The 12,647-nt window shown below is 41.2% G+C and overlaps 1 protein-coding gene across 1 annotated transcript in view; it reads left to right on the top strand.

The window, feature by feature from the left end:
• Nucleotides 1–12,647, top strand: part of ATP6V1H (ATPase H+ transporting V1 subunit H) — a 72,674-nt gene that overhangs the window by 41,061 nt on the left and 18,966 nt on the right. Inside the window, exon 12 of the mRNA XM_019548064.1 lies at nucleotides 4,493–4,594. Coding sequence (XP_019403609.1) covers nucleotides 4,493–4,594 — 102 coding nt within the window. The remainder of the gene's footprint in view (nucleotides 1–4,492; nucleotides 4,595–12,647) is intronic.

Below are 12,647 nucleotides of genomic sequence, written 5' to 3'. Positions count from 1 at the left end.
TAGGATAATTTCACTTGTAACAGAAAAAGGGTTTTCATTACAGTGGAAATATGAACTTTGTCATGAACAAAGCTGGCAATATCTGGAATGTATGTAGATAGTCTGTGAAGTACTATGGAGTTCTTGATTTTATAATTTTTTTCCCTACCTCTAAGTTGTAGTAGACTGTAAATAGGATTTAGCTATCCCTTGGTTTTATCTGTAAAACAGATTTAATTATGTATTCTGAGACATTCTGCATTTCCTGATACTTATGTTATGCATTGAGGTGCTCATCCTTTGTCATTCATTTTTAATTAGTGCTTTGGAAACGAGATATATTGGTGGGGAAGTGAGATGGGACTTGAATTGCTGCCTCCCTTATAATCCTCACAAAACCAAACCAAGTTTCTGCCTATACTAGGCAATTATTAATTGTATACATTATGTAGACATGCAAATAGAAAGGGAACCTTAAAATAGTTTTTGGTACAATTTCTACATTATTATCTAATAACTACTAGTTCCAATAGCAAGAATATAAAGTAACTATGACAAAATCTCTCCCTTTAGTTATGCACATACTTTGCTCTTTGCAAACATACATTTGCTCTTTTTGTAAAGGGGGCATTTTGTTTACTGTCTCCTCCTTTTGGATTTGAAGGGTTTAATTTTTTTTAACTTGACAGTTTCTTTTATATTAAGGTGCATAAGGTATTGGTTAGCCTTTTCCTGTCTCTTGCATTGATGCCAGATCAGTTTCCTTCTTACCATCGTTCTGGGCCTCTGAGTACTTCTGTTGATAGTCTTGCTGTATGTTCTTTCTCCTATATTGTGGAGTTGTAACACTAATGAAATTGGGCTGAGTACTTAATCCTATAGTCATACAGCCTTTAATTAGTATCCTTTCTCAAGTTCAAATTTTCTAATTCTGGTTTAGAAGTATAAAGAGAGAAACCCAAATCGGTTTGTTAGTTTTTTAGGTTTCTGTGCTTGGCTGAGTGGGGGATGGAAAAGCCTCAAGTAAAATTGTTCAAGACACCCCCCCCACCTTTTTTTAACTTGCCTTCTTATTTCTGTTAATTAACTTGTTACCTATGAAGCCACGTACATGGCTTTTCAGTATCTGATTGAGCAGAGATGCATTTAATTTCCCAACCTAATCTTTGTCACCATATTCCCCTCCTTAAACTAAAAATCAGCCAATGAACTCTGCATGTATGTTGTCTTTTGTTTCTTGTTGTTTAGTGACTGGTTGTGCTAGTTAATGTTTCCTGGTGAATTGTCTTTCGGATGACTTCATTTTATAATTAATTGTGCCTATTGAAGTTTTGAGGCTTCAAACTTCCTAATTCTGATTTGGTATTTCATTCATAATGGCAGTCTGAAGAGAAGCAGAATTAATTGCTGAAATACAGTTGATGGGGGAAAAGGATGCTTGTGTCGTTGCCTGTAATGGTGTCTGAAACCAAACACCTAAACACTTGTGTAGTTTTACATTTTGTGGGGGGGGGGGGATTTTTTAAAGTCCTTAGTTCTCTGCTGTTGACAAGCCTTTTTAGCTCTTTTCATCTTTGTATTACTACTAGTTCTGTTTAAAATTTTGTTCTTTGCTTAATATAGGATCCATAGTGACAATGAAACCACAGTAAAGCAGCTACAGAGTACATAGAAGGCTGGTTGAGGACAACTTATTGTGCCCATGTAGCATTACAGTTTTGATGCAGCCATTTTGGCATGTCAGGCAGCATGCCTAATGGTTCATTCTGGGATTTCTAAATAGTTTTCTTGTAGCAATAAGTATTATTTCTGAAAGCAGAGGTCACGGGCACCTTGCAAACAACACACTGTTATTGAATGGGCCTAGAAGGACCAGCATGGACTTTCATACCTTCAGTTTCTGTGGTTTTCTCCCTACACTGCTTGAAATGTTTGTAGTCTTTAGCTAATACATTTGGACTTGAATTCAAGATTTCATTACAGGTCCTGCAGAATAAGTGGCACAAGCAGTATTTTGTATAGATATCCTGGGGCAGGTGGTGCCACTTAAGACAATTACTGATGAAACTTGTTTCGCCTTGAGTACACAGTATTTTTACCACTGCTGTTCAATTGACTGACTGTGCACTGTGTTTTAGTGGAATCCTAGTTTTATTGTACAGTGCAAGGATTTTGTGGGCGATTTTTTTATTTTTTTTTATTGGACCAACTGCATAACTAGGATAGACCTAGGCAAGCTTTTGAATGCAATATATCCTTCTTTAGGTCTGTGCAAGTCCTTCCTGAAGCTTTATGACTTCCTCTTAAATCAAGTTCCGTCCTAATATGGGCCCTGGGTATCAGAAAAGCAGACTTTTTGATTCACTTAGGATAAGATCCTCTGGGAGGCGAGTCTGAGGGGGGAAGAGAGTCCGGGAGAGATGCTTGTATTTTAAAGAAACCTTATGGAAGGTACAAGAACGAGCCATCCCAATGTGCAGGAAGACTAGTAAGTATGACAGAAGACCGGCTTGGCTTAGCAGGGAACTCTTCAGTAAACTAAAACACAAAAAGGAAGCTTACAAGAAGTGGGAACTTGGACAAATGACTAGGGAGGAGTATAACAGTATTGTTCGGGCATGCAGGGATGAAATAAGGAAGGCCAAAGTGCAACTGCAGTTGCGGCTAGCAAGGGATGTGAAGGGTAACAAGAAATGTTTCTACAAGGATAATCGGCAACAATAGGAAGATCAGAGAAAATGTGGGTCCATTACTGAAAGAGGTAGACAGCCTAGTGGCAGATGATGAGGAAAAGGCCAAAGTACCCAATATCTTTCACCTTGATCTTCCAGCAGGATAAACTCCCAGACTACTGTACTTGGCAGCAAAGTTTGTGGAGGAGGTGAGCAGCCAACAGTGGCAAAAGATCATGGCAGGGACTGTTTAGAAAAGCTGTACATGAGCAAGTCCATGACACTGGACACGATGCACCTGAGAGGGCTGCACAAGTTGGTGGATGTGATTGTGGAGCTGCTGGCTGTTATTTTTTGAAAACTCATGGAATTTTGGGAGAGGTTCCAGATGATTGGAAAAGGGCAAATATAGTGCCCATCTTTAAGAAATGAAAGGAGGAGGATCTGGGGAACTACAGACCAGTCAGCCTCACCTCAGTTTTTGGAAAAACCATGAAATGGGTCCTCAAGAAATCCATTTCTAAGCATTTGGAGAACAATGTACTTGGGAACAATCAACATGGATTCACCAGAGGCAAGACATGCCTAATGAACCTGATTGCCTTCTGTGATGAGTTGACTGGGTGTAAGGAGAGCAGTGGATACGCTATATTTTGACTTTTTAGTAAGGGTTTTGATGCAGTCTCCCACAGTACTTCTTGCAAGCAAGCTAAGGAAGTATGGGTTGGATGAATTGACTGTAAGGTGGATAGAAAACTGGCTGGATCATTGGCATTAAGGGTAGCAGTCAATGGCTGTATGCCTCGTTGGCAGCTGGTATCAAGTGGAGTGTCCCAGGCACTGGTCCTGGGACTGGCTTTGTTCAATATCTTCATCAGTGACCTGGAAGATGGCATGCAGTGCGCCCTCAGCAAGTTTGCAGGTGGTACCAAGATGGGGAGATAGATATGCTGGAGGATAGGGCTAGGATTCAAGGAGAACTTAATAAATTGGAGGATTGGACCAGAAGTAGGTTCAATAAGGAGAAGTCCAAGTCCTGCACTTAGAACAGAACAATCCCATGTATACTGGTTTAGGTTGGGGGCTGACTGGCTAAGCAGCATTGCTACAGAAAAGGACATACGGGGTTGAAGTGGATAAGAAGCTGAAGATGAGCCAACAGTGTGTCCTTGTTGCAAAGAAGGCTAACAGCATACTGGACTGCATTAGTAGGAGCACTGGCAGCAGATCAGGGGGAATGATTCTTCCCTTCTACTTGGTATTGGTGAAGCCACATCTAGAGTACAGTGTCCAGTTTTGGACCCCCTGCTACAGAAAGGATGCAGACAAATTGGAGAGAGTCCAGTGGAGGGCTATGAAAATGGTTAGGGGGCTGGAATGCATGACTTCTGTGGAGAGACTGAGGGAACTGGGCTTGTTTAGTTAGGTGAAGAGAAGGGGGGGGGGGTGGATGGATTTAATGGCAGCCTTCAACTATTTGCAGGCTGGTTCCCAAGAGGATGGAGCAAGAGTATTCTGTTCTCAGTGGTGGCAGATGACAAGGAACAATGTTCTCAAGTTGCAGCAAGGGAAGTTTGTTACAAATTGGGGAAACCTTTCTCACAAGGATGCTAGTAAAGCACTGGAACAGGCTACTCAGAGAGGTGTAGAATCCTTATCCTTGGAGGTTTGTAAGACCCAGCTAAACGAAGCTTTGGCTGGGATGATTTAGTTGGGTCCTGCTTTGAGCAGGGGGTTAGGCTAAATTACCTCCTGAGGTCCCTTCCCAACCCTAACTTCCTATGATTCTAATATTTCTGTTATTCTAGTTCAAAGTAACTGTTTTTAAAATTCTTTTACAGAATCCTGACAAAACTGTTGGAGGTTTCTGATGACCCACAAGTCTTAGCTGTAGCTGCTCATGATGTGGGGGAGTATGTACGACACTATCCTCGAGGGAAACGGTAAGGAAAAGAGTGGCTTTTTGGGTGTTTTGAGTGCGGGGGTGGTTTTGGCAAGATGGTTAATGTCAAGATGGCACAATATCCACCTAACTTCTTATATGGGCACTATAATGAAAGCAAGTGTTGCAGGTAACCCATTTCATGGGTAAGGGTAATCGGGAATGTATGAAGGATGAGCAAATATTGGTAGCTGTTTGATTTTGTTTTAGCTGTAGCCTAATAGCTTTTAATATTGGAAAATATAGCCTGAAGTACACATTAAAACAATTTGAGCATTTCATAGATACAGTCATTTCAGAGATGAACTTTCTTTGTATTTAAAGCTTTACCAGAATTATGTTACAAATTCCATATTTGTGACCTAATCTTGGAGATAAGAGTTTTTTTCATTGCAATAGTAACGGGCAGTATTCTTCCATACAAATTAAATCTGTCTAAAATCATTCAGTTTCTTTTGAGGTTTACTGTGCTTCTCTTGAAAATTTCCTGTGGTGACTTCTCTGATAACAATCTCCTCTGGTACTACAGTTCCTGTAAAAGGTACCAATAGAAAACACACAGGTAAAAATGTAAATATTTGTTGGATTATGAAGGCTGACAAACTGTTGTGCTGCATACTGAGTAAACAAAACTGTTTAATATTGCAATGGTTGGTTAACAGAAATATTGAGAGAGATTTTTGGTAAAAGACCATGCAGTTCTATGTGAAGTACAATTGTATTCGTTAAACATTGCTGCAGTCTCAGAACATTGCAGTCTCTCTTGGTTAGTCCTATGTAGATTTTTCACAAATTAAGTGAGAAGATGTGTTATCAAAGCCATATGTATGTGTGTGCATAACATGTACATATAAATCAACATCTAATTTAGCCGATTCTAATTATATTGATGTACTTTTTGGCCTTCATCTTTGAGACCTGGGTGGGTGAGTGGGTGTGTATGCATATTAGTTTCTATAGGTAAAAAGTGATCATCTGTTACTAGTTCTGCAAGGCTTAAAGGAGGAAATTGAAATGACTTCTAGGAATTGGCACAATGATTTCTTGCATGGGTCAGTGCTTCATCTAGATTGGTGTCCTGCAACTGATTGCTGCCAGTTCAGTAATGAAGGATAATTGACAGTTCTTGTACAATTACTCTAGCTACTCAAGCTACAAAATTATGTCCAATAATAAAAATCCAGATATGGCCAACAGACTACTTGTGTTGATCAGTTGATTAGCTTGTGCATAATCCAAAAAACCCTTCTGACCATGCATATCTGAAGATGGAGAACATCAAAGATTATTAACATTGCCTCAAAATAGACAAGAGTGTATATTTAGCATGTAACACTACCAGACCAAGGACAGTTAAAAGCAGGATCCTTAATGGACTTGTTGTCATAACCCAGTAGCTTGCAGCTACATTCTGTAGCCGTCACACCCTGCAAGCCAAAGTTGTATTCTCTTGATGAATTCAGTGTGGTTCTTACCCTGAATGGTACCAGGTGTGGTGAAGAAAAAACATTCCAGCCAGTTTCAAACAAGTTTGCATAATACCCTCACACTTAATTTGACTGCTGCGTTCATCCGTCTCTTATAGGAATAGAAGACTAAACAGACCATCTCACAAAGGACCAACTAGGAAGCCTTTCCCTGCTTGGTTGGTAATTGGCAGTTAGTTGTTGGTTGGTTATGGGGATAACAAGCCTTTATTTTACTGGACTTCAGAAAATGTAGGATTTTGAGACTAAATTACTAAAGCACAACATATAACTTAAATTTAATGACCCATTTCTTACCAGTAACTTATATTTTAGCATACAGTTACTTTATTGTTTTCACACTCGGTTCAGAATTATTGATATTTTACACTTGCACTGAATCCTTTGGCACTGGATTCTCTTCAGTGGTTCAGAAGAATAACAGCGTATCCATTTTTGGGGCAAAAAATCAGTTGTGCAAAGTTATTGTGTCAGAACTTTTACGGAATCACCCTCCAAGTCTGTAAAGAGTAGAGGCTGATTATTTAGAAACTAAAAGCTTTCCAGTTATCTATTGCATACAGCAGAGGCTTGGAATTCATATCCTGGCTATTTATAATCCCTTCTATTTGCTTGAGAGATGTTCATTAAATCAAATAGCGCTATTTTGTTTAGTGGTTATTTAGGAGTACTATACCAATTTAACTGACTTGAATTGCTTTTTAAATTTTAAATGCTGTTTATCCAGATCCTGAGCAATATAAATTTAGGAAAAGCTTCTTTAAAATATATGGAACCGTACTGAAGAATTTGTCCTGGCTCACAGTGAATGCCGGTGATAATCCCTGGCTCAAGCTGTGTATGGCCTACCAGCTCACTCAATTCCTTTTACACGGGTACGAACTAGAAAGTAGGAAGCAGAAGTTGAGGGAGAAGGAATCCTGTAGGAAAGGGATGATGACAAACCAGTATCTGAAATACCAATAGAATTGAAGGCAAGGTAATACAAAGTGTGTTGTCTTTGGTAGTTGTTACTTCTCAAATTGTACTTCATATATGAAAGCAACTACAGTAATAACGAACTGCTTATGCAAAAGTAGGTCAGGTTATAGTTGCCATAGGGACGCTGACACTATTTTCAGACTACTTAAATTCTTAGCTGCATTGCCATTATTACCTGGAACTTCTAGCTTTATTGGTAAAAATAAATAAATAAATAAATAAATAAATAAATAAAAATAAAATAAAAAAAACAAACCACAAACTTTTAGCTTTTGTCTAAGCTCTTGTACTCTTTGGCTTTCATGTCTGTGAAACAATGTTTGAGTGGGGTGTCCCCTTCCCCAGCTCTCTTTATTTCCTCCACAACTTGGTTTTTTAAACAAAAGCCCTATAATGGAACAAGTTTGTTGTGTTTCATGGCACTTATTACATAATGGAAGCTTGAGGGGAACCCAAGAATGTTTTGTTTGGTGACAGTTAAATAGTTGAAAGTCTGCCATAAAAATGGTTTCCATAGAGGCCAGGGCACAAAGCAAAGCTGCACAATGTGGATTTAGATTGTGTGTGTGTGTTGGGGGAGGAATTCCCTGCCATCAGAACAGCCAGACAGTAGAGTAAGCTGCCTTGGGAAGTCATGGATTCTTCACTGGAGGTTTTCAAGAGCTGCCTAGGCATTTCTCTGCATGTATATAGGAAAAGCACATACTGCATTTGTGCAGGGGACTGGACTAGGTGATCTCTGAAGTCCCTTCAACCCTATAGTGCTAGCACCATGAATGAAAGGGACCTGGGGATAATAATAGACCACAGTATGAATATGAGCCAGCAGTGCGATGCTGTAGCCAGTACGGCATATAATACCCTGGTATGCATTCATCAATGCATTTCCAGCAAAACCAAGGAGGTGATTCTTCTGCTCTGCTCAGCACTGGTGAGACTGCAGCTGGAGTACTGCGTTCAGTTCTGGGCACCACACTTTAACAAGGAGAGAGTCCAAAGAAGAGCCACGTGTGTGATCAGAGTCTTACATGGGAAGCGATACGAGGAAAGGCTGAGGGATCTGGGACTCTTTAGCTTGAGGAACAGAAGGCTGAGAGGGGACCTGATAGCAGCTTACCCCTATACTATGAGAGTACATCAAGGGCTCAATGATCAACTGTTCATCATTTTAACTGAGAGGAAAACTAGGAATAATGGCCACAAACTCCTGGAAGACCGATTCAGGCTCAATGTTAGGAAAAACTTCACAGTAAGGGTGTCACAGATTGGAATAAGCTCCCTCCAGAGGTGGTGGAACCACCTACCCTGGAACCCTTCAAGAGGAGACTAGACAGTCACCTTGCTGGGGTCACCTGAGCCCTGGTTATCTTTCCTGCTTGGTGTAGGAGGCTGGACCGAGTGATCTGCCGAGGTCCCTTCTGGCCTTGCAATATATGAATCTGAAACCAACACAAGTTTTTTGTTTCCCCCCCCCAAGTTACTAAAGTATAAATACGAAATTTGCAGCAAAACAGACTGATTGTACACTGCTTATTTTCTGTTAGTTTATGAAACTGAAGCTCATGTACTCCTTTATATTTTTCAGGACTTAATTGTTCTTTCAAGACCTGAGAGATGTAATAAGAATGTATACCTTATAAACTTATATAAATTTTATATGATGTTCCTTCCCCTCAAACTTCTTCAAAGCATTAAGAAGTGGTTTAAAATATTGCGTTGAAAGGATAGTTGAAATGCCACTGCTTTGTGTATTGTGGGTAGTTGTTTCCTTCCATCTCTTCATGCAGCAAGAATGGAAGTGTGGGGAAGAGAGGGCATGAAGAGAAAGTGGAATATCTATTGGAGGAGTTCCTGATGGCTTTATTAGAAGGTGTGGATTTGCTGGATAAAAGGAAGATGATACTTTTGGCTGAGGAAGTGAATTTGAATAGTATAGGAATTGGAGTTGAATCAAAGGCCAGGGGAATAAGAAGAGAGGAAACAGGGGTGGCAGGGGTTGATTTTCCCCCCCCGCCCCCAAGTTGTGGTGTTGAAGAGGAGCATGCTGATTGGGTGACAGTGAACATATAGTGGTGCACTAACATGAACCTTTTGTGCTTTTATTTACACCCTTAACTTCATGTTGGTGAATGTACAACATAGAAAGGTATGGAGTAGGGCTGGAGCGTTTTGTAGGTGTGGTGGTTTCAGGAAATACCAGAGCGGTAAGTGTTGCTATTATTTTTCCTTTTTGCAGGGGTTTGTTTTTTGTGATATCTATTATTGGACTAACGGTATAGTTGAGGGAGAAGTTAGACAAGCTGAGTGCTATTTCAATCCCTTTTTCCCTGTGCTCCCTGCCCCATCTGCTGCTCTGTTCCCATGGGTGATCTGCTGTGCCACACAGAAATGACCCATGCCAGCTGTAGCTGCTGTTGGTTGGTCACCCCTGGCTTAAAGGAATGGAGGAAGGCTGTAAAGTAGGAGCACAAATAGGTTATCAGGATTAGCTTCAAAAAGAGAGAGGTGTGGTAGAATATGTAACCTAATTATGTGGAAGAACAAGACCATTCAAAAGGGCAAAGGATCATAACCTGTGAAGTGCTGGGAGATTAGCAGAACTAGCAGATAGATTGTAATGAGTAAGGACCTAGTAAATTTACAGGCCCCAGCAGCTGATAACATGGCTGGAACACGGCTGAGGCTCCCATTTCACAGTCGTGTTATGGCTGGAGCCGCTATTTTGAAGGCCAGAGCAAAACGGGCCCGTCAAGCCTCTGGCTTAGGCGTACTGCATGTCCCACCCCTTGCAAGCATAGATTGAAAGCAAGAGCTGGAGCTGCTTTGCTTGTTAATTCAGTAATTATCACCCTCTTCAAGGAGCAGAGGGGGATTTTAATTACTGAGTAAACAAACAGTTTAAGTGTGATAATTAAACAGTTCCCCTACCCAGTTGAAGTGTAAAACTAACCACCTGGCTAAAAATTCATAGATTTCATAGACATTAGGGCCTGAAGGGACCTTGTAAGATTATTGGGTCTGCCCCGCCGCCCAAGGGGCAAGAAGTCAGCTAGGGTCGAAGGATCCCAGCAAAGTAAATGTCCAAATGTTTCTAGTGTCCAGAGTAGGTGTTTGCACCACCTCGGGGCAGGGGGCTCAGACGGTAAAGAATTTTTTCTTTATGTCCAACTTAAAACGGTCTTGCAAGAGTTTGTGACTGTTTGACCTGGTCATCCCCTGGGGTGCTCTGGTGATCAGGTGTAACCCCAGATCCTGATGCACACCCCTTAAATACTTTATAGGCTGTCATCAAATTGCCCCCGAGTCTGTGCTTTTCCTGACTGAAGAGTCCCATAGCTCACAGCCTCTCTTCATAAGGCCTGCTCTCTCACCCTCTGATCATATCCATGGCTCTCCTCTGGACTCTTTCAAGCTTCTCCATGTCCTTCCTAAATTGTGGAGCCCAGAATTGGATGCAGTATTTCAGCTGCGGCCTCACCAAGGCTGAGTACAGCAGGAGGATGACATCATGGGTCTTGCTCACGATGCATCGGTAGATGCAAGCCAGAGTTTTTTGTTCACTTTGCCAGCTGCAGTATTGCTTTGGTGGCTTATATTCATTTTGTGATCAATCATGATCCCCAAGTCTCTTTTTGGATATGATGCTAGCAAGTGTAGCATTGGCAAGCCTAAGTGTGATGTGGGTTTTTATTCCCGAGGTGGAGCACCTTGCATTTCTCCTTATTGAATGGCATCAGATTTTTCATCTGCCCACCTTGCAAGTCTGTCTAGGTTGGTGTGGATCACCAGCCTATCCTCAAGTGTGGAGACACTTCCCCAAAGTTTGGTGTCATCAGCAAGCTTGGCCAATCCCCTCTTTGACACTGATGTCCAGATTCTTTATGAAGACATTAAAGAGTACAGGTCCAAGAACGGTGACTAGTGGCATCCCCCAAGGCTCCAAGTGCCATGTTGTTTTGGTTCCTTCAGCTACTACTCTCCGGGTCTGACCTTGGAGCCAGTTCCCCAGCCATCAGACCTGTGGAGTAGTTGAGGCTGTGGTTTCCCAACTTTTCCATGGGAACATCATGGGAGACGAGGCCAAAGGCTTTTTTGAAGTCCAAATATATGACATCAACCTCTTCCCTTCTGTCCAGGTGACAAAGCAAGAGACAATGAATTTTAAAAAATACCAACTGGCAGGCTTTTCCCTGGTTCCCCTCTTTTCCCCTCCCCTTCTGGAAACAAGATGGGGAATTTTTCCTGCCTCTGTCTTTCCCCCTCTCCCCTGCCCTGCTTCAGGAGATGGACAATCTGCCTTTTTTTTTTCTTTGTCTTTGCTCCCTTTCCCCTCATCCTGCCCTTCTAGGAGACAGCTTTTTGCCAGCTCTTTGCTGACTTTTTGAACAAAGCTGGTTCCCCTTGCTTTTTCACAGGGAACCAGCGATTTCATGGAAGACTGCCATTTACACAATTTCCATGAAACTGTGTATTTGGTAAGTTCCTAGTAATGAGCCATAATGCCACCAATCAGTGGTGGTTAGTGTCCAGTGAGATCAAATTGTACTGGAACAAAAAAATTACAAAATCTATAATACCTCTGGGGACAATAAGGTACTTCATTAGGTGTTCAGAGTAATTCTTGCACATTCTTTTAAACTATAGGAAATATTTTTAATTTATCTGGGTCAAAAACATGTTCTAGCTTTCAAAAGCCTGCTACTTGTTAGACATTTTGACTTGCATAACCTGGATCTGTTGGTAAAATGTCATATGCATGCTTGTACCAGGTACAAATTGACATTAATTGGATCCTTAAGAGCAATACTGTGATACCTAGTGATAGGAGACAGTGACATATGGAAGTCATTATCCCAGCAGCTCACTATACTAAATGATAGATAAGACTATACCCTACAGGACATGCTAAATTCTGCAGGATAGACATTAACAAGCTACAGAAATAAAATACACTGACTGTGGCTAATGAATACTCTTGTCCCTTACATCTTAAGTACAGTAAAGAAAAATACATCTTCCTGTTGCAGTTTAATATAATATTTTCTAGATTTGCAGTAAGTTAGACTGATGCAATGCCAGCCTGATTTTTCCAGATAAATTCTGGTAGATTTAGAAGTTTGGAACCCTTAAGAATACTGATCCTTGAATGCTGACCTATACAGTGGACTTTAAATTCTAGAGCAAGATAAATTAGTAAATGAAAATCAATACCATTAGGCAGTAAATATGGTAGAAGCGCATGCATCTAAACAAAAATGCCAGAAGAGTTATACTTCATTTTATTCATCTGTTTAAATGCACCTCTGGCCTTGCAAAGACATGGCAGTTGTAAAACTTTGCAATAAACATTTAAAATCTGCCGCCCTGACCCCTTTGCCCGGGAAGTCTGCTGCTTCCTGGGGGCCTGCATCCGAGACATTGCGGAGAGGATCCCTGAGCTCCTCCGGCCCACAGACCACTACCCCATGCTCCTTATTCATGTGGGCACCAGTGACACGGCTCGGAGCACCCCCAGCCAGGTCATGAGGTGCTACAGGGAGTTGGGAGCGGGGCTTAGGGGTCTGGGAGCTCAGGTGGTGTTTTCGT

This window comes from Crocodylus porosus, unplaced genomic scaffold, assembly GCF_001723895.1.
Source record: "Crocodylus porosus isolate Cpor-Errol unplaced genomic scaffold, CroPor_comp1, whole genome shotgun sequence".
Lineage (NCBI taxonomy): Eukaryota > Metazoa > Chordata > Crocodylia > Crocodylidae > Crocodylus > Crocodylus porosus.
The sequence above is the reverse complement of the archived record's forward strand: the minus strand, read 5'-3'. Positions and strand labels throughout refer to the sequence as shown.